Source organism: Danio aesculapii, chromosome 12, assembly GCF_903798145.1.
Source record: "Danio aesculapii chromosome 12, fDanAes4.1, whole genome shotgun sequence".
Classification (NCBI taxonomy): domain Eukaryota; kingdom Metazoa; phylum Chordata; class Actinopteri; order Cypriniformes; family Danionidae; genus Danio; species Danio aesculapii.
In genome coordinates this window covers 34,700,689-34,722,542 of record NC_079446.1, presented here as the reverse complement: position 1 = coordinate 34,722,542, position 21,854 = coordinate 34,700,689, and the positions used below count along the sequence as shown (strand labels likewise).

The following is a 21,854-nucleotide window of genomic DNA, read 5'->3' as shown; positions in this document are numbered from 1 at the left end:
ATAATGGCCTCAGGCTTGGGCCAAAAAAAAAAACAAGGTGAGCTATTTGCAGATACTGTACATGTACGTTTTGGGTGAAGGGTTACTCACGCTCCGTAGGCGGGAATGGGAGGGGGTGGAGGCGCGGCACGGAACGTATTGTAGACGGCACGACCTCTGCCTCTCAAGTGGGCGCCCCTGTAAGCCACCGTCGCCCCTGTGGTTGGATAGGGGAAGCCTGTCACTGAAAAAAGGAGAGAAGAAAGAAGGTGACATAAGCTTTTGCTTCTAAGAGGCGCACCTGTCACCACCAATCGGCTTTCAGTCGGTACTGTGACAACGCACTGTCATCCTAAAGTGTGCTGCTTTAAAACAACTCAGACGGATGTCAACGGGTGCATCATGTTGGCACAACACATCAAGAATGGCAGCATGTTACAGCCAGTGATTCTCAAGTGGTTTTACTTCAGAACCCAAATTTGTGGCAACCCAATACACTTAAACTGAGGTAAACAAAAATGTTCAAGATCAATCTGTGATGTTTATTAAAGACACACTATAAAATTCTGGGCTCTCTGTCAACATCTGTTGCTGAAACATAACTCAAGTGAATTGGAATGACATAGTTGATAACAGATTAATTTTAAAAATGTTTGTGCTTATTTTAATTAATATATGATTTTTTGTGCACACCAGCGTACACTCAAAGGGAGAGTTCACCCAAAAATGGAAATTCCGTCATCATTTACTCACCCTTTATAGCAGTGGAATCAGCAAGAAATCATTAACTATTTCTGTTTTATATCTGAACGATCTTTTATTTTCAAAAATCTTTCATTTTGAAAAACGATTGTATTCTTTCGCTTACATCTCGGTCGCTTAAGCACCCAAATTTAACCCACAAGCAGCAAAATGAGTAAGAGACACGTCTTTGGAAAGTTTCTTTGGCTAAGGGGAAAAGGCCCATTGATGGACTTGCGAACTGCCAATGAATGGATCTGCAACCCATTTGCCACAGGGTAAATACAGGAATCAGAGATTGAAATTTAATACCTTTTAAGACCTTTTTTAGGACTCTTTCCATACATTTTAAGACCTCATCACCACTTCAGGTTTCAACCAATAACATTGCCGACATTTTAACTTGCAGTATATTAATTAAATACTGATTGCAAGAAACGAATCCTAAACTAAAACTGCATTTATATACTGAATAAAAATGTTAATCCAGCAGGTGGCGCCTTTACAGCAGCAGGAATGACAGTGTTTCCTTAGTAACTGCAGTAAACAAAGCGTAATGTCAAATCTAGCAGGATTTTTTTTTATTTCATTAACTACACAGCATCCTGATGTTGACAGATTAAATTCAGGTAAACTTTAGCATACTGACACAGAATTTAATACCTTTTTAATACTTTTTGAAGGGCCTTCAATTTCTCTAAATTGATTTATCAATTTTAATACTTTTTAAGACCCTGCGGACACCCTGTGTCAACAAATCAGGTGAATCCACCATGTCTGTGCAAGAAGTGAAACTGCTGGAGATCACAAATGATGGCGGACTTCTAGGGGCAGTTCACATATCGCGTCTTTTCTAGAGTTTGCGCAAGTTTGTTATTTCCAATGGAGGGGGCGTGACGCGCTTGTGCCTTCCAGATGCACACAGTTGAATGAATACCAGGAGTGCACCGCGAGTCATGTGACAAGAACTGATCGATCAACTTCAGCTTGTAGGGAATATACACATTTTGGTAGACTAATTATCTCAGACAAATACATAGCACCCAAACACTGCAGCGCTGTGTAATTTTCACCATCAATAAAACTTGCATCAGAGTGACAGCAATGTTTTGTCAGCTGGTCATCCTCAGAGAAAAAGGTTGAATGTTGCAACCTACGAACACCAACCCTCAACACCACCCCCAACCCCCCCTGACCGGTCCGTGGTGATAAAAAGGTTGAGGACCACTGCTTATTAGGTTTCAAATCTTCATGAGTTTCTTCTGGTAAACACAAAAGGAAATATTTAGAAATTGTCTTGAAAACCTCCATAGTATTTTTTTCTTACCATGAAAGTCAAAGGTTAAATATTTTCAGCTTTCTTCAACATATCTGCTGTTTTGTTCAACAGAAAAAAGAAATACATAAAGGTTTGGAACCACTTGAGGGTGAGCGAAAAGTGAGTAAATATCCTTTTTGGGTGAACAATCCCTTTAATAAATTGATTTCTTATTAAACATTAATATGCAAATTCCTCTGTCTTTAGTGCAAGCATAAACACCATTTGCCCAATAACATCTAAAATTATTCAAAATGATCCATACCAGCTGAAAAAAATACCTCACTACACTAAACCAAAAAAACTCGAGGCTTTTCCAGCTGAATATTAAGCAGGGATCTGAGGTCTTGGAGAAGGAAAGTGTGTGGCATCCCTGTCTGGGGAAGCCTCTTTATTGTGGTTATCTCTGAAACCTTGAGCGTGGGGTGTGTGAGAGTGTGTCTGGCTGCTGTCCCGCTCTTTGGGGGTGTGTGCGAGGCAGGGGAGATGGTAGGTTGTTGTAGGTGAGACACAAGGTGCTGGCACACGGGGCTGAAAGAGCAGATGGAGAGGATTGTTTAGAGATGCAATCACAGGCTGGCGCCATCCCTCATCCCTCATTTCTCTACCCCACACACACACACACACACGCACACACATATATACACACTCTCCCAGCCTCACGCCACCACTGGGGCCAGAGCAGCCTAGGAGAGAGCAGGGACAAGTCAGGGTCAAGACTGGGAGAGATGGCAGAGGGAGAGAGGGCCCAGGCTTTATGTTAAGGAAACATACACGGGTGGGAAAGCGAAACAGACAAAATGAAACTTGAAACGGCACGTGTAACAATAAATAGGTGAAAACATGTCCAGGTCACATTACACACAGTCTCAGCCACAGACTGCCCACAGTCCATTAGATGGATATTGCACATAAAAATGGAAAGCTTCTTCTCACGAGCTCTAATCTGACTGGATGACTTTACTGCAAGAACACACTTAACAACTCCACCCACCCCTTTTAAAGATCTACATTTCAGATCAAAACAAAGTTTAAGCAAATATGTTTTTGTGTGTTTGATGATGCACTCACGGGCCACTTTATTGTGTACACCTGTCCAAGTAAACTCTAAATGTTCATGCGTCTATTTACCCGCAAATAGCATGATTTATCAGTGCTACAGTAAACACAGCATAATGGTGTGGGGGATATTTTCTTGGCTCACTTTGGGCCCATTATTACCCATTGAGCATCATGTCAACGACACAGCCTACCTGAGTACTGAATTGTTGGTGACCATGTCCATCCCTTTATGACCACAGTGTACCCACAGTGTACGCACCAAAGCGTGAATCATCTCAGACTGGTTTCTTGAACATGACAATAAGTTCACTGTACTCAAATGGCCTCCACAGTCACCATATCTCAATCCAATAGAGCACCTTTGGGATGTGGTGGAACGGGAGATTCGCATCATGGATGTGCAGCCAGCAAATCTGCATCAACTGCGTGATGCTATCATGAAAATATGGACCAAAATCTCTGAGGAATATTTCTAGTACCTTGTTGAACATATGCCATGAAGGATTAAGGCAGTTCTGAAGGCAAAAGGGGGTCCAACACGGTACTAGTAAGGTGTACTTAATAAAGTGGCCGGTGTTTGTATAAAATATGGTAAAAATACTGTTCCAGTCATTAACAAAACATTCAATTGTTGTAGTGTGTCCATTGTTTACTTACAGCAGCATTTATTTTCAATTATGATACCCATTTTAATATAATTATACTTTAATATAATTATTTTTCATCTAATGCTGCATGAAATAAGCCAATGTACTCCACTTACAACAGTACACTCAGTTAAATAATTAAAATATGTTTAGTTTAAATAATTTAGTTTGTACTATTGAATTAAAATTTGTTATTTTATGTACATAAAAACAAATGAGAAAAAAATTGTTGAATAGCTGAATTTTTAAATATGACCTAGAATTGTTCTTGACAAGTTTGAGAAAGTGAGATTTACAAAAAATTACAAATAAAATAAATAATGACAGATAGGAGAGATACGAAAACATATGTAAAAAAAATGAGTGAAAGCCACACTATGTTATACCCCAGTCCCTCTTTAACCTTCACTGAGTATAGCCCTGATGAGTCAATGACAGGGACATAATTACCCATAGTACTGTGCAAGCAAAACCCAGCCCAGCAGTGCGGCCCTCAAAGCTCTCTTTCTCATTTATGCACCGATGACACTATCTCTGTCTATCCTGCGTCTCAGAAGAGCAGGACAGCCCTCTTCGGTTATTTCATGTCCCCAAACAGAACCTGCACCACCTCCTGATCATTACTGTACAGACATCACCCAAGCAGCACTCACTTAATAGTCAATATGTGTCAAAGCGACCACTTTTAATGAGGTCAGCTGGGTTTATTTTGAGCACATATATGTATGGCTATATATTTAGCACACAGCCTTGGTGTAAAGACTTCTTCGATTCACATTCAGTAAACCCAAACTGCGGCTGCTGGCATAATTTTTCTTTGACTCCTCTCAGACAAACAAACAAACAATAAAACCTCTTGTATGTGACACACCAATCAGCGGCCGAGAGGTAGAGCACAGCCCTTCATCAGAAGTAAAAGAAAGACAGATGGCTGAAGGTAAGGTGTTTGCTCTTTCGTTTTGATATAGCGTGGGGCTGTTGACATTTTAATTTGTCCCTTTTAAGCTATAGAGTCGGTGTTAATACGCCAAACAGTGGTCGTCCCTGATATATGCCGGGCCATGGTCAATTTATTCCGGATTCCAGTCATGGGCAATGCTCTTATATTTTCTTTGATTTTTGTGTGTGCGCATTATGTGTGCCATGACGTACATAAATGTAATCTCATAATGAGCTATGGGTCTGCACGCAGCACCGATTCAATAATAAGCCATAAATCATTCCAGCCAGTTATGACACTCCATAAAGCCTACGAAACACATTGGCAAAAGTGTACGTGAGCATAAATCTTTGTAGCCCTTGTGCGCTCCTGTTATTTTAACACAAGAGAAGGTAGAGAGGGTCGAAACCCTTCACATCTGCGCATCTACGGTTTAAACCGATAAGGACGCTGGCACATTTATCTGGATTTACACAAGGGTATCTCCATTGCTGGAAAGCATCCCATTGGGCTGTTGGGGGGTGGGGGGTAGGTGTGGAGGGAATTACATCCCCAACCCCCTCAGGACTCTTTCATTTACTGCAAGACTGGCTCCTTTAATGCGCTTCGCCTGGAAATGGCCGGGTGAGGGCCTCTCTCAGACTGTGTGCTATTGCGAATGTCTTTAGATAATCAGACCACAAATAAACCCATATTATGAGGAAAATTACACTGTTGCTAGATTAAAGGGAGTTTTTTTCCCTTCCCTGATAAATCTAATATTGTAATTAGGCAACTTAATTTTAATTATGGATCTGTTTGAGTGGTTTTTGTGTGAACAGAACAGGTTTTTCCATTCCACTTTCCATTGTTTTTCTATGTAAACACATACTTGTTTTATGGGTATGAACACATGAGCGCCACCAGGGTTGGGTATCGTTTATTTTGATACCGGTGCCAAAACGGTGCCTGAAGCAATACTTTTGAGCCACAAAATTATAGTGGATGGCTCTAGAAAAAATCTTTTCTTTGACAAAAATATATATATTAATCATTTTAATTGAACAAAATAGCTAAAGTTTAAAGTATGCATTGATTCATATTTTATATATTTGAACTGAATTGCATTGAATATATTTCTTTTGATCATTTGTGTTTGTTAGCATGAATTTAGGATTTGCATTATGCAATTAACATTACATTAGCTTACTACTAATCTGTGGAAAGGCTGTCATCAAAATCAGTGAACTGCCTTTTTCTAGGGTTGGGGCTTGTGACTGTTTACATGGACATCAGTACTCTAAATATTTGTCTTAATCTGAATAAGACAATAATATCATTAAGGTGTTTACATGAGTTTTTGAATGTTCCTTTTATGATCCCGTTTTACATGTTATAGCACACAGATTAATTAACGTCATTGCATCACCGCGGTTTCCTCTGGAGTTTCATGTATTTTGGGTTGTTTTATTTTTAATTTGTCAACTTTACCTGCCGTTAGTCAGTTTCCCTTGCGTGCGTTCCCTAAAGCAACAAGAACAAACACCTGACATCGCCAACGGTGTCCGTATCCCTCAAGGTTGTTTAGAATAAAATGTTTAGAGATGGTGTGACACAACACGTACCTATATGTGCCTTTGATGTACCCCTTGATGCTTCTTTGCTGATTTGATCTGGTTCATACCAGTTACAAAAGTACCGGTGCCATAAAGGCACCGGGTTTTGGTACCAAACCTAAGCGCCATCACTAAGATGCTGCATTAATCTCTGTTCCAAAGCACTGGACCAATCAGAAGATCTTGGAAGTGGAGAGCTTCTGTGTACAGTAGCAAGTTGGCATGACAACTGTTTTATTTGATGTTTATCTTACCACAAAGATGCGTTCTGTATGAATAGTCCATAAGTGCTTCAATTTAAGGCCCTAAACATACTCTATGCAAGTATGCAACATAAACGAGACTGCTGGAATATGCCTGATACTTGTATATTTAACAGAACCTAGCTAGAAATAGCTGTACTAGGCGAAGTAGCTTGATACTTAAAGCTGTGGTCCGATCTGAATGGGAGTGAGGTTTGTACTGAGTGTGTCTTCTTGGATTGGGTGAATCTTAGGACTCAGAAAGCGCAGCATTTAAGTTTAAGCATGTTAGTTTCAGTGATTGTTTTCTCTGAATAACACACTTTAGAACGCATGTCTGACCAATCAGAGTTAAGTATTGGAGACAGCTGTGTAATAATTGAAGTTATTGTACTGAGGTGTTGCTGCTATGGTAATAATGGGCACTAAATTTACCTTCAATTTGCCTGTCTGTGCCTAAGGCTATGTCCCATTTCTTTGAGGGCTTTACTTTGAAAGGCTTCAAAGAAATGAAGTGAAAAATATTTTGCATCTCACTTCAGCATCACAAATTAAACATGTCCATCACTTGTACTCCCCCAAATCCTTCATTTATGAAGGGCCTGTTGAAGGGTTCAGATTTGCACATTTCAGTTTGGAGTGATTCTTTAATATAACAGCCATGATTGTTCTTGTTTCAAAGTGACTTTCGGAGGAGCATGAAATTTGTATATCTATATCTATAGATATTTAAATAACATACCTTCTCTGTGGTTGTTTTTAATTGTCTGCATAGAGTATGTTTTGAGCCATGTTATATTCCTGGACCATACACACATTGTCTTGAAGCAAAATATTTTATCATTTATTTTTTTAAAAGGGCATATTTGTTTCAACATACTGCCAAGGACCAAATTCATTGGCTGAGAGAGTTGTCAATCAATCAATATTATGTTTCCCGCGTCCTTCATGCATGCACTGCCTGCACGGGTTGAACAAGCTGGAAAAAAACGATCCCCGGATTACACAATTAAGTTTCCCGTGCACCTCAGCTTTGCGTCTGCATCGGCAATTTGGCTTTGGCTACCGAGTGCTAGTTAAGAGCCTGAGGGAGAGAGAGAGAGAGAGAGAGAGAGAGAGAGAGAGAGAGAGCCTGAGAGAGAGACTGAGAGAAGATGAGAGACGGAAGATATTGAGATTTAAAGATAGAGTGAGTCAGTAAGAAAAGGGCAGATGGAAAACACCCCAGGCTTAGATGAAGAGAGAAATAGAATTAGCGATATATGTCGAGAGACGGCTGTGAAAAGCTAGAGGAGTGGAGCAATGAGAGCCGGGGAGGGAGTCTTATGGGGAAGAGAGAAGCCCGACTTCCCTGGAAGAGGTTAAAAGCAGGCAGTCGGCGGCCCTCATCAGTCATTCTCCTGAATGGGATTTGAGGACAATAAACCTGTAGCACCCGGACGAATGGAGACGGAGTGCGCTGTCAGCAGCACACGATTTATGGTGCCCAATTCCGCTGATCTCCCGCACAGAAACTCGGACTGATAAACAGTGATTAATCACCTTTACATCCGATTTCAGCACCACCCCCTCCCCCAACAAAGTACATTAAATGCGGTCATAATTATTTCACGCGAAAGCTACCCGCTTTTTTTGAACGGTGGGAAGGAATCAGGCAACATGTGGGCGTTCATTCCGGAAGGTTCCTTATTTAGTAAGCAAAATCTATATCTTATTTCCATTTTGTAGCCTCTCCACTGGTCGCCCCCAGGGGAAAAGAGAAGGCATATGGTGTCATTTAGGCTTGGCGAACTTTAGAGGCATGTTAAGACGACTTGAAAAATTAGCATCCAATAAATCAAGCGACGCCAGCTCCCAGAGCCAAGCCGCTGAAGTGCCGGACCACTGTAAATCTGATTTGATGGGATGTTTTGGGAAGGTACATGTTCGCATGGGAGTGTATTTGCTGTGATTAGAGAAGAAATCACATGCATGTTTCAGAGCATACGTGGGATCCAAAGCATGCATAAACATTTTACACGCAGCGAATTGCTGAGCATATTTGCATTTTTACGCACACTACATATGCATATCATGTGTATTCGGTTGTGTAACGGCTGCATTCGATTGTGTTTATGCATGCCAGAATCAGGGGAGGGAGGGAGGAGAGGGAGGGGAAAAAGTCAGATAAAAATGATAAACGACTGCTTTCTGTCACCGATGGTTATTTAGAGTTTTGCTGTAAAGCTGTCCTGAAATGAACAGATTTTAGTCTAATGAGCAAAAAGGCAGGCCGTTAAAGAGCTGCTATGTGCTCAGCACTTCTTCCAAATGAAATACTGTAATACCATTTCCCCCTCATTAGGATGCAAAGGGCTCAAAGAACCAACGGCAATAAAGAAATCAAAGACTGAGAGGGGAAACGACAGCACAAAAAAAGGACAACAAGTCAGTCAAAACAAAGACATTTTCTAATCTGTGCTTCAGAAAACAGTGTGTACCACTGCTTTATCTCGGAGAGTGAGAAATGATGATCTGGCTGATTACCTCAGTGTCTGTCAACACCATGCCGATGAATTGCAGAGCTTGTGCATATGTATCCACCTCACTACAATCAGATGCTTTCTTTTCTACTGTTTTCAAAACACTTTTTATTACTCCCAAATGCTGTTGATGGTCCCAGCAGGCACACAACATCATATAAGGTTAGATTTAGGTCATGACATCAGGTGACCAAAATTCAATGTCTAGCCAGCATCTAAGGACAACGTTATTTTGATGTCCAAAAGCGATGTCAAATTATGTTGATATTTGGTTGATTTTAGGTTGTGTTGGAAAGAGACCAAAATTTAACGTCTTATACATGTCATAGTGGTAATGTCCACACAACGTCAATGTGTAACATGATTAGACGTTGATATTTGGTTGATTTTAGGTTGGACATTGACATCAGCCTGATTTAGGGTTCTGGGTCCGATTTTCATTTCCAATCAAAATCCAACATCCCTACGACATTGGGGTACGTTGAGGTACAAAGTCAATATAGCATCATGTTGATGTCCTGTGCCTGCAGGGGTGTCAGGATGTTGGTTAAAAGCTGTCAAGTTATTCACAACTTCTTTTTACTTCTAATGCCGAGTTCAGACTGCATGATTTTAGCCCTGATTTTAATGGTTTTGAGAAATCTCCGACAAATGCCTGAAATCACAGGCAAATCGGTACTCGTTCATGTATGTGACAAACACACAGTGTGAACTATCAAAGACACGATCTGAGAGAATCGCAGATGAGTTTTCGACATCTGTGAGATATTTGGCATGCTAAATATCCTGAGCTGTCGGCGATTCAAAATCATGCCGTGTGAAATGTTTTCTGATTGAAAATAACATCGGCGATTATCTACAGCAAAATGAGAGAGCAGCATCCAATAGTATGAGTATCTGCAGGCCAAAGGGAGGTTGGGGAGAAGTTAAAAGCGCTCATTTTCAGTTTATTTGGACCCAAGAAATGGAGGGAAAACTAGTGGAAATTTTGCAGTTGCACCCGTGTGTGTTTGAGGTGTCATCTGAGCAATATCACAACCGGGTCAAAAAATAAAAAAGCTGAGGAGAAATTTAATTCCCTTCAAAAGCCAGGTGAGCAAAATAAATACACCACCAAAGGCTCTTTCTCATTATATGTAGTTAATAACAAAAGATATACTACATGACCACCCGTTGTTTCCATGTCACTTCTTGCGTGTGTTTGGTTGTGAGATGTAGTTTGGACAAAGTTGTCAGCAACTCTTCCTATTTTAAAGTCATGCAGTGTGAAACCCCCTGTCGCCGATCCATCCTAAAGTATAAACACAGCACCGATGCAAAGCTACACCAGATAGTCATGCAGTGTGAAAACATCCGTGAGACGTCTACTTTGAAAATCATGCAGTCTGAACTTGGTATAAGCGAAAATTGGAAAAGTCCTTCACTGAAAGTACATCTTGGCCTTTGATTCAGGTACTCTTGCAAGAGCGTTAGCGACAAGTGCTGCAGTTCCCTAATCAGCCACCTGTGTCGCTAATAAAAGTGAAATCTACATATACATCCCTTTTAAAGTGACTGTCTGTTTGATCTTCAAATCAAAGCACATCTGAAGAACAGCGAATCAAAGTAAGTATCTGAGCGAGACCCTACAACCACAACACTCAATTGCAGTTTACCTGCATAAAATTCAGGACCATAGACAGCTCCCACCACTGGATTCAGCTTCCAGCCTGTAGAGGAATACACAGGGGAAGAGAGAATTAGCTCCAAATGCTTAGTGGGGGACCTGTGGGGTGTTTGTTTCTCGATCTTCCGCCGATTAACTCGAAGGAGTGATGGTAATTTCAAAATAAAGGGACGGATTCGGAGGAAAGAACAAAAGGAAAGGGGAGAGGAGGAGATATGATATGACAGCAAAATATTTAAGACGACATTAAGTTGAAGGAGTTAGGGGGCAGCAATATTGGGGCATTCAGAAGAGTGCAAGCGATATAGGGTGTGAAAGGTAGAGGGGAGGGGGGGTGAGAGACAGAGAGTGAGAGAGTAGTGAGTGCTGTCCGGTGCGCTGTCAGTGATAGATGGGGGTTGTAAAATAGCCTCTTCTCACTCCCCATTGGCTGTGGCTGAAGAAGAGCAGGGGGGGTGGGGGTCTACATTGCTGCTGATATATTTGATTCTTTCATTCTCCTTCTCTGTTTGTCTCTCCATTGCAGTCTGAGGGAATGAGCATCAGTGGAAGAGCTCAGGACCCTGGCAAGACCGCTGCGCTGAATGAAACACCTCTATAGACCATTTTGAGGGATGTAAACAAAAACAATGGTCCCAATGTATGTCCTGTTTTAATTTTTATTTTCTATAGCTTCCAAGAATCCAAAAAGAGACAAATATTGATAAATAATGTGTCTAATAGCTGTTTTAACATTACGTTATGACTGAATTGTTTCTTGTTACAGTTGTGAAATAGTTTGATAACAAGCATGAAATGTTCATGGGCCAATAGCATGACCACATTGAAAGTCTCCAATCTGAGCTACAATACAGCGTAAGGAGAGCTGAAGGGGACGGGATTGCTCTTTATAATGAGTTTTATTTATTTTTTTGGTTATACATACTGCATTAGCATATAATATCAAGTAAAATAACAATCGAATTTCAAAACATGAGTAGGAAGAAAGAAGTTGGGTTTCAATCTAAATAAAAACATATGAATGGTTTATAACCGTTTATATAAAGTATTAGCATTAGTTATTTTTCTAATATTATATATACTAAAATCGAGATGAATTATGGTTGTGATCATTGAAATGTTCATAGTTGTTGTGTGGGAAATCAAGTGGGAAACACGTCACAAATATTGTTTTTATTATATTAAATTAGTAAAAGTATTTATGAGATTGTAGACAAGGCCATAATAAAATTAGCAAAATTACCAATAAATAAAAGCGTGATAATTAATACCATAGTTTCATATGTTATATATATATAGAAACAAAGACTGGGTTTTAAATTACGTACATTAAAACAATTGATTACAAAAAGTATTATTAAAAAAGTTAATTTTGGGGAAAATTAAAATGTTTCAAAGGTTGCAATGAACTACACGTGAAGTTACTATACTGACTAAGGCCCCATTTACACTAATACGTATTAGTTTTAAAATGCATAAGTTTTGCTATGGTTACGCCTTCTGTCCACACTACCCTGGAGTTTTCGAGCCCTGAAAATGAAGCATTTTGAAAATGCTGAAGAGGCCATTTTTGTTTTAAACCACTGCTGCTCCGTGTCAGTGTGGATGGGGGAAAACAAAGACATCTAAAAATGGAGGTGTGGTTGCAGACATTCATCTATTTGATTAGGGCTTTTTCTGAAAATTAAGTGGACAATGTTCAGTCTAGAATCCTTTCCTTGTAAGTTCAGACTTCGCAAGTTTAATATGGAAAACAAACTCCTGAGGACACGATGGGTAAATCTTCAAAGGGAACAGTGTAGGCTACTTTATAACGTCAATTACATCACCCTGGCTAAATTATTTCTTAACAATAAAATGAAAACATCATATAAGGATCAGCCTATTTTCATTTTGATGCTAACAACTTAACAGATGCCAAAAATGTCGAGCTGTCGTATACCTACATATTTATATGTCATCTTCACTGTATGTAGATTTATAACAAACAGAGCCTATAACATAACTGCCTCCTTTAATTTTCATTGAAAAATATGAAACATACCCTGTCTCTTTTGCTGAATATCAGTTTTAATAATCAATAATGGCCATTATAAAAGTATAACGTACAATAAGTTTATAAAATTTAGGAAATAAAGGCAAGCGATCAGTTAAATGTGCAGAATCAGTGTACGTGGTTACATAAATCAATATATTAACTTATCTTTGTGCTCAGCCACAACACGTTACCTAAGAACAAGTAATAGATTCAAAAGACAGAAGAGTTGTTAATTAAACACAAGATGAATTAAATCTCATGTTTAACAACTATAGTGAGATGAGATTCAGAGGTAGTTCCTTGATGAACTGTCTGATGTGCACTGCTCTCGCCTGGGGTTTTGTGCTCAAAGCACTCGCTGACTGCCTGGGGCTCAGATGTCCACATTTGCTACAGCGCATGCCAGAGTGGGTTTGTGGTCACGTGATATGCGTTTTCAGCGGTATAGTGGAGGATGGAGATCTTTTCAGAAACCCTAAGTGAAAGCCAGTGTGAACGTGGCAGTGTGAGCTATTTTAAAACTAAAACGTATCAGTGTAAACGGGGCCTAAATGTTTGGTTTAAAGATACAACCAAATGAAGTTTCATCTTTCTTTAGCATAACTTTTTACATTTCTGTTTTGCTTTTAACTAATACAATGAAAGCCATATCATTTAAGTGCAGAACTATGTTTGGGGATACCGATGTGTTTAATTATAGAATACAAAGAAATACCAAAAGCACTTACCATTTGTATAGGGGTTGGCCACTTTTTTGTTTGTCATTACTCTTGCCGTTGCATTATTTACCTGTGAAAAAGACAGCAGGTATGAGAAGCAGAACACAAATCAGAACACAGTGTAACAAAAATTCAGTTCATGCTTCTCTGCGAAGTAACAAAAAAACAACATCAACATTCACATGCTCTAATTATCACTTGAAAAATCATGAGACGCGAAAAAATGAAAGCGATCCATCAAGCTCTGATCTTCTGTTTTCCTGCTGGATGTAGGATCTAATCCAGGCTGTTTGTAGAAGAGTTGGATGATGACATCTGGTTCAACATGTAATGAAACAGAGCAACTCTGGAAATGGGCTTTAATGAAACCCAGAGTATATTGGAATTCCCCACTAGCCAAGCTGAGGGAGCTTCCTTGAGGCTTTTCTCCGCAATTTCATCTGCCACATTGTCTAGACGCTTCTACATATTCCCAGACACTACAACCCCGAGGCAGTGACTTCATGAGCACTAAATTTAACCTCAGGAAGGCGGAGCCATGTTGTACGAACACCAGAAAATGAATGAAACCGTTACGCTTAATATGGCACCTGGATTATGAACATGCACTTTAGCTGAACCGGCCTGGAAATAAATACAGTTGAAGGCAAAATGATCCGCCCTCTGATCAAATTTTCTTTTTCAAGTATTTTCTAACTAAGTGCTGTTTAATGAAAATAAGTTTTTTAAAAACACCTAATGGTTTTAATAACTAATTTCTAATATATAATTTATTTAGTTTATGGCATGATGACAGTACATTGTATAGGTTGTTTTCATTTACGTGGTTCTGGTGATGACGTGAAATTCAGATGGAGGGCAGGGAGTAAAAAAACTAGATGGGAGACATAGAGGGAAAGTCCGTAATTTTGCAATATTTCAGTGAATTTTGAGTTAACTATTTGAGTTAACTATAAATTTCATTTGATAAAGTTGACTGTTGGGCTTTACAGTGTATAAAAGCTGTTTGGCAATTCTGATTTTGGCCAATTTAAACAATTATAAACAACATAAACAGAAATATATTGAGTTTCTGATACCGATTCCTATGTAGAAGAATCACTTCCTGCCCTCCATTTGAATTTCGAGCATCACCAACGACGCCATGTAAAAACAACCTATTTTACTAGGTAATTTGCAAAAATACTAGTATTCAGCTTTAAATACTTCAGCGCAATTTAAAGACTTAACAAGGTTTATTAGGTTAACCAGTAGCCAAGCAAAATAAAATAAATTAATTAATTTTAAGGGGACTAATGATATTGACCTTAAAAAATTAAAACCTCCAGCCAAAATCAAAGAAACAAGACTTTTTTCAGAGGAAAAAATATTATAGGAAATACTGTGAAAATTTCCTTTCTCCGTTAAACAGTGCTTAAACAGGGAAAAAATATAAATATTTCCCAGGAGAGGTATTAATTTTGCCTTCAACTGTAATTTTAAGCATAATTTCATCAACACCGTTATCCATTTTGAAGCTTTAGTTTTAAAATAAATAGGAGCTATGCTGCCTACACAGAAAATAACTGCTCAGGGACATTACCAAGATGGCCGCCAAGTGAACCCACTTCCCTTAAAGGGACTTTAGTATCACAGAGAGAGGCCAAGCAGCTTGTTGGGAGGCGCCGAAGGAATTTAAACATGGCCGCTGGCAACAGAAGCCGTGTTAGTATTTCACCCTCATGTTAATTAGCGTTAATAGCTTTCCGTTCCACAGGGCCCACGGAGGTCATTTAGCTTGAGGAAACAACTGGCCTCAACTCCCCCTTGATATATAGGTCTAGGTATTGTTTGTGCATTACATGAATTATCTTAATTGTCCTATAGAAAATCGTAATAGCCCTGTGGAGAAAAGGAAAAAAAAATAGAGTGTTTGAAAGGCGAAATAAACCTCAGCTGTTTGGGATAAACAACTGGGACTTTAAGTTACATTGACAGGCCTTTGATATATCGAGATGCATGTTTTTCCAGAGTCTGTGCATCGCATTACCGGTTAAGCGATGCTAGAAAGTTCAAAAGCTTCTTTAAATACAGTTGCACATAAAACATCAAAGCAGAAAGGATCAAATCGGATGGCATGCATATCAAACACGCATGCACAATAGATACGACTAATATTATTTGCACTAAACATGCAGAATACAAACAGCAAGCGAGATTTAGGGATGCAATGTAGTGAAATGAGACGCTGCATGCACGTTCCATCGGTGCTTATTCACTTCATGGGACATGGTGTTGGGATGGACGGTATGGATAGTTAGATTAGGAAAGCACCTCAATTTTGCGTCCCTCTACGATTGTACCGTTTAATTTCTCCCGTGCACGGTCTGCATCTACACTTGTTTCAAAAGTTACAAAACCAAAACCCTGAGATAAAGGATTCCCAATGTTGGATGATGGGGTGGTCAGAAAAAGATTTGAATGGGCAACAGATAGCGTGAGTGAGAAAACAAGAAAGAGAAAGACAGAGAGAGAGAAAGGTCAGCAGGGTCGCAACATCTATCCATTAGTAAGAAGTGAAATTAAGTCTTCAGGATGGAAAAAAAGACATTGAGAGATAAAGAAGTTCAACAGTGACCCTTTTTGCTATAGGTTTAGGCAAAAACGCTAATTCAGCAATCATTTACTAATCCTCACATCATTCCAAAGGCTATCATTTAACTTCAATACACAAAGGAGATATTTAGAATAAAGAGATAGGAGAATAAAAGCACCAGAGTTTCTGCTGAAGTTCATTGCACACCAATTCCAAAATTTTCGTATGAAATTTTGCAGGTTAAAAAAATGTATTTGACTTCACCATGTGTCAATTACATTTATTGTACACACTAGCTCTGAAACTTTAGTCTGTCATTACATTTCTTGGATCAGTTTCTGTTTTTTTGTATCTTTAGCAAGCAAAATCTAAAATGGCAACAAATTAATGCACTTTGTCTCACAGCATAGAGCATTTAATGACAAACAAAGTGCGGAATATAAAGAGAGATGGTTTAGAAGCATGTGTTGCGCATTTTTCCCATGCGGTGTTTGGTTTACAGTACATGTGTCTATACCTTTCACATACCACCAGTCTCTGTTCATGATCATTTCAATTTAATGGACACAATATTTCCAATTTTGTTTTTAAAACAGAACACAGCTTGTTCACATCAGCAGCTACGTTTCCATCCACCTATTTTTATGCGCATTTTGGATATGGTAAAATGTGCATTCAGTTTTAAAATGCGCATGAAAACAAATGCACATAACTGAGTCGGATAAACTTTTTATTTGATAAGAAAAGATGCACATAAACTGTGATGGAAACACGTTTACCGAACAAATTCCATTATGTGCATTAAAAAAAAAAAGTCATGTGATTTTGTTAAAAATGTGTCTGAATGGAAAAAACAGCAGGCTGAGCACATTGTAAAACATCTGAAATGTTGTTTTGGTCATTCTAAAATGTCTTAACCATTTCAGTATTAGTGTTATTATATTGATAATTATCTCCAGAATAGCGAAGAGCATATGTGGGCATATGACGCCTTCAAACGGTACCATGTGTTCATTGCGTGTCAGCATACTGTCTTCTGAGGCACAAGTCATTTATTAAATTCACGCAGCTTCTTCTACAGCAGTAAATTCCACTTTTACTTTTGATATTTATTTTTGATATTTGCTATTCAGGAAGTGACGATTTTGTTCTCTTTGAATGCTTGGATGGAAACGCTGCTTTATTCGCATGTCTTAAATGCAATATTCCAGTTTTGCGCATTTAATTTGCATCTTTGGATGGAAACATAGCTAGTGATTCTGTTTAGTATTTTTGGCAACAAATTCATTAATATGTATTGGACAAATTTTTAGGTTAACGGATACAAAAAAAGCACATAGAATTTCCAGACTAAGTGTGCAAAGACCTTTTGAATGGAGGGACACACATCTCTCATAGTTTAATAAAAATATATTATGGTTTGTAAAGACATGAAAGCTTGATTCGACATGCACTAAGTAAGTAAATGACAACCATTTTCATTCTGGCCTAAACTCACTCATTAATACTGAAACACATGGTATGAATTTGTTCATTAGCACATCCTGACGACATAAAATTGTCATTTTTAATAAATAAAGATATCGTCCTCATTTATACAATGTTGTAAGGAATATTTCCAAGGACACATATAAGCTCATATAAGTTGTAATGCTGTATAGCAGGGAAGTGTCTCCTCTGTCCCGCACCCCCACCTCCTGCTGTCAGTGGTGAGTTATGGCCAACTGCAACCCAAACGCCATATCCGGAACAGCTATTAGGTATGCATAGCAAACAAGAGCCTGGAACAAGCCCTGGTCTTTTAGTTCATACACAGTTTGCAAGTACGGCCTGGTAATTGCTTTGGGAGGCCTGTGAGTATGATATGCATACATGGACACTCCATTCCTTGTGTCTGGCATGAATAAAGACCAGCCCTGGAGTCCTTGGCCCGCAAGGAAACAGAAAAATCAAAAAGGAATGGGCCGCAAAATTAATCCTTTTGACATTTTGCGCTACTGTGTTCAACATAGTGTTTATAGTTTTTCTCTTTTTTTATCACGGATTTAATTAGCTTACACTGCTAGAAAGCTGAGGCACGATTTTGTGAACAACACAAACATACTCTTTTGCAATGATCCAAAACCTGGTAATATGCCTACATAGAGAAGATATATTTTAACTGATCATAAGAGATTTCATAAAAGTAGGTTTAATTAGTCTATGCTGCTTATTAATAAGCATTTTTTGTTCTTATTAAATTAATCTTTCATAATAATTATATAATATAATTACTTTATTATTATATAATTATTATATAATTAATTAGATAATAGTGTGTGAGGCGAAATTGTAGTTGTATAGATTGCAACTATGCAGTTTATTTATAATGACAGTGCTTATTTTAAATATATTTATAATTTCAGAGATTCAGCCTGTCATTGAGAGCTAAGACGGTTGATGATCTGCCACAAGATGGCGTCAGAGACTGCATAATAGTCCTTAGAGGAGAAAAAAAGCATTTTCTACAGCTGAACAAATCATTATAAAACTGGTAAGTGATATTCTAAGTCGATTTCTCTTTTTTGTATTTTGTAGTGCTGTATTTATACCATAGTAATCTGATAGGGTTTGCTTTGCTTTGGCTTTTTCAGGGTTAATTATTGTGATATCCAGATTGCATTTCTTGCTATTCAGCCTTATAATCTTAAAATGTGTGCAAAATTACCTGTTTTGTCATCACTTTAGACATTACGCTAGAGGATCATTCAGATACTTGCTCTAAAGTGACAATTGTGAAGTAGCAACGATTTCTGCATAATCGTGATTTTCTTATACACGATTATGCCGTTGAACTGTTGTATAAACGCATTATCACGCTCGTAGCAGTGCGATAAGGCTGTATATTGCCACTGGTGGGGCACTAAGGCACTCGACTCCCACCAGTGCCGATATACAGCCATATCTCACTTATACGTATATATATAAAATATATTATGTCATAAATGATGTATTATTTTTATAATTTATATATGTCAAAAATAATAACAAATTATTTGTATGATGGATTGGAATAGAATATTACTAACACCTATAAATACTAAATATATTTTTATGTCTGACCATTTTATTATTTTAGAATTTATAATTTTTATTATAATTTAGTATACACTTTTATAATAGCACATGCAATATTAGAATATATAAAATTGAATATGGAAACAATTATAAATTTTATTAAACAAAAAGTATTTCAGTATAATTCCGAGGTAATTATTTAGAGTTTATTCATTATTTAATTCTGTAACATCTTAAAATGTTCACCAGAAGTGCGCTTTATATCCTTGCTCTGAATAAAAAGTCATTTAGAGATGATATTTGGCCTTATGCTGTGAATTCTGACGTCCTTTTCTTTTTTTACATACTGTTACTCGCCTCCTATACAGCAGAGAAGAAGTGAGCACAGCCCAGGCTTTGGATCAGAGCGACCGAGTAGGAATTTAAAAGGCCATTCAAAAACAGGCTATTTGTGAATGATCGGCTGATCTTATAATATGCGTTGCTTAGCTTGAGCACACTGTGACGGTTTGTTCCAGCAGATTCACCCCTGCGAATCACCTATGAGGAGGTGAGAGAAGTTCTCCTCAGCAAAATGTCACCCTCCTTTGAGACCGGCAGTGCTGTATGGAAGAATGGCTATATATAACTCGCGTCCCAGCGCAAGACTGGAGACTTAAACAGCTGAATCTTATTACAGCGGGACAGCTGGAAGAGCAGAATCGCTGCGTGTTGGTCAGACGTTGACTTCATTGAATTATAACTGGATGAGTTGAGTCGAACTCAGCGCTCAGTTGTCTTTCCGCGTAGCTACCTCTCCAAAACGTGTCTGGGCTCAGTGTGTGAGAGTGTGACGTTTGAGTCACTTTTTTTTGCGGCTGCTGTGTAAGAGCTGTAATTATTCGGCTCATGAAGGGAAGAGGAGACCTGTGGGGAGGAAGAAGTATGAAGTGACAAAGAACTGCTCTTCCAGCTGACTTACCTTAGAGCCCCGCTCGTTAAAAATAATTTCCACATCCAAAATTTTCCCAAATTGCTGCGGAGAGGAAAGGAGATGGGTGGGGGAGAAAAGAGGGGAGACAGGGGAGAAAGAAAGAGAGACAGAGAAAGAGAAAGAGAGAGAGAGAGGAGTAATTAGAACTCATCTCTTCTGCAGTTTGTCAGGAAACTTGAGCACTTGATTGCACAGGGAGCTAAAATAGTAAGTCCACCGGTTTCTCTGGAGCTATGAACACGCCAGACAAAGCTTCACACTTCTCCTTCACCATGATGGCTAAATGATACTGATGAACACAACGGATCCAGTAACATATTACAACATTACTCAGTGTAAAAGGTAAATAATTACAGTCTCTATTCACTATGTTACTAAGTTAACTTTTAACACTTTTACTTTAGGTTCTTTTTCTGTGTTGACTGAATCAGGTGATGTTAAGGGTGGAAACTACTTATGGCCCTCTTCCACTGAGTGGTACGGTACAGTATGGTTCAGTTTGGTACGCTTTTTGTGGCTGCTTACACTGTCAAAAGGTACCTAAAAGCAAACTGTACCTTACAACTTTTTGAGTATCCTTTGCAAAGGGTACCTAGCCCAGCAAAAAGGTACCAAAAGGCAGAGCTAGACACGCAGCTGAACGCTATTGGTTTACAGAGATAGGTCACTTGTGCGTGCAACAAGCCAGAATGAAAACAAAGAAACTGGCATGTTTTAAATACACAGCCGAGACATTACACTGTAATAATATATACATGTAATAACGAGCCATGGTTGATTTGAGTTCAAACAAACCTTGTCGTCATGTCGATGAACAACCACAAAGCCAAGAAGAAGAGCAGATTCTACCCTGTGCCCCGTAGTTTTTTTACAAGGCCGTCTAAAGCACGAACGGTTTAGCTTTCTTGCTTACGCTCGCCGCGCGTCTATATTTGAAATAACAAACTTCTTTAGCTGATGATAATAATGTGCGCATGATTATTGAAGTGCTTCTGACATCCGATCCTGTCAGAAACGAACAAACGCGAGAGTGAAGCATGAAAAAACAAAGGAGCAAATGTTTTTTTTTCAGCAAACATGAACTTTTGCACTTTTATGAAATCGAAATGATGGAATTACTTTCTAACAAGAGGTTAGATGTGCTGGTGAAGCTGGTAAAGATACAGATGCGAGGTTTGCAGTGAGTGTAGGCTATATGTTTTATGCTGTTTTTAAACCCAAATAAGGACTAAATGTATGCTGTGAGTAGTTTAACTGTAATTGGTAACATATCGGAGACTGTAAAGGTCTGTATGTGTTCATATATGTTGCATTTAATTATTTATGTTATGTAATCACAGATGTTATCATTGATCTGCAGTTATAATCAACTCATGTTCATAGAAAGGTTAGTTATGAACGTTTATACACAAGTGTTTGTGTGTATAAAGCATCTGTTTTGTGAGAAATGCTTCTCATATGATATGTGAACGACCCATACAGCTTTACTGTAAACGTTTTCTCGAGCGAGAATGACGTCGACTGAATCTTTCTGTCATACACCGCGCCCACCAAAAGAGCATCATTGGTACCCTTTTAGCAGTGGAAACGCAAGCCTGATAAAGGTGACCCGTACCGACCCGTACCGTACCATACTGCACCACTCAGTGGAAACGGCCCATCAATTGGCTAAACATGTAGTATTCATTACCTACTTTTAATGTTAAGTAAAACACTGGACATTACAATTAACAAGATTATAAACAATATATAACCATTTTAGTGCCTTTCTCGGCAGGGT

General features: G+C 38.6%; 1 protein-coding gene across 7 annotated transcripts in view; it reads right to left on the bottom strand.

Moving 5' to 3' along the window:
* The window catches only part of rbfox3a (RNA binding fox-1 homolog 3a), a 756,006-nt gene that overhangs the window by 47,843 nt on the left and 686,309 nt on the right, over positions 1-21,854 (bottom strand). For 6 of the 7 annotated variants that reach the window (XM_056469067.1, XM_056469070.1, XM_056469066.1 and 3 more), the window contains 5 exons: positions 20,063-20,116; positions 15,783-15,875; positions 13,479-13,539; positions 10,702-10,755; positions 91-223 (listed from right to left, as the gene is read on the bottom strand). In XM_056469067.1, coding sequence (XP_056325042.1) covers positions 91-223; positions 10,702-10,755; positions 13,479-13,539; positions 15,783-15,875; positions 20,063-20,116 — 395 coding nt within the window. The remainder of the gene's footprint in view (positions 1-90; positions 224-10,701; positions 10,756-13,478; positions 13,540-15,782; positions 15,876-20,062; positions 20,117-21,854) is intronic. The other variant, XM_056469069.1, reaches the window with a different exon arrangement.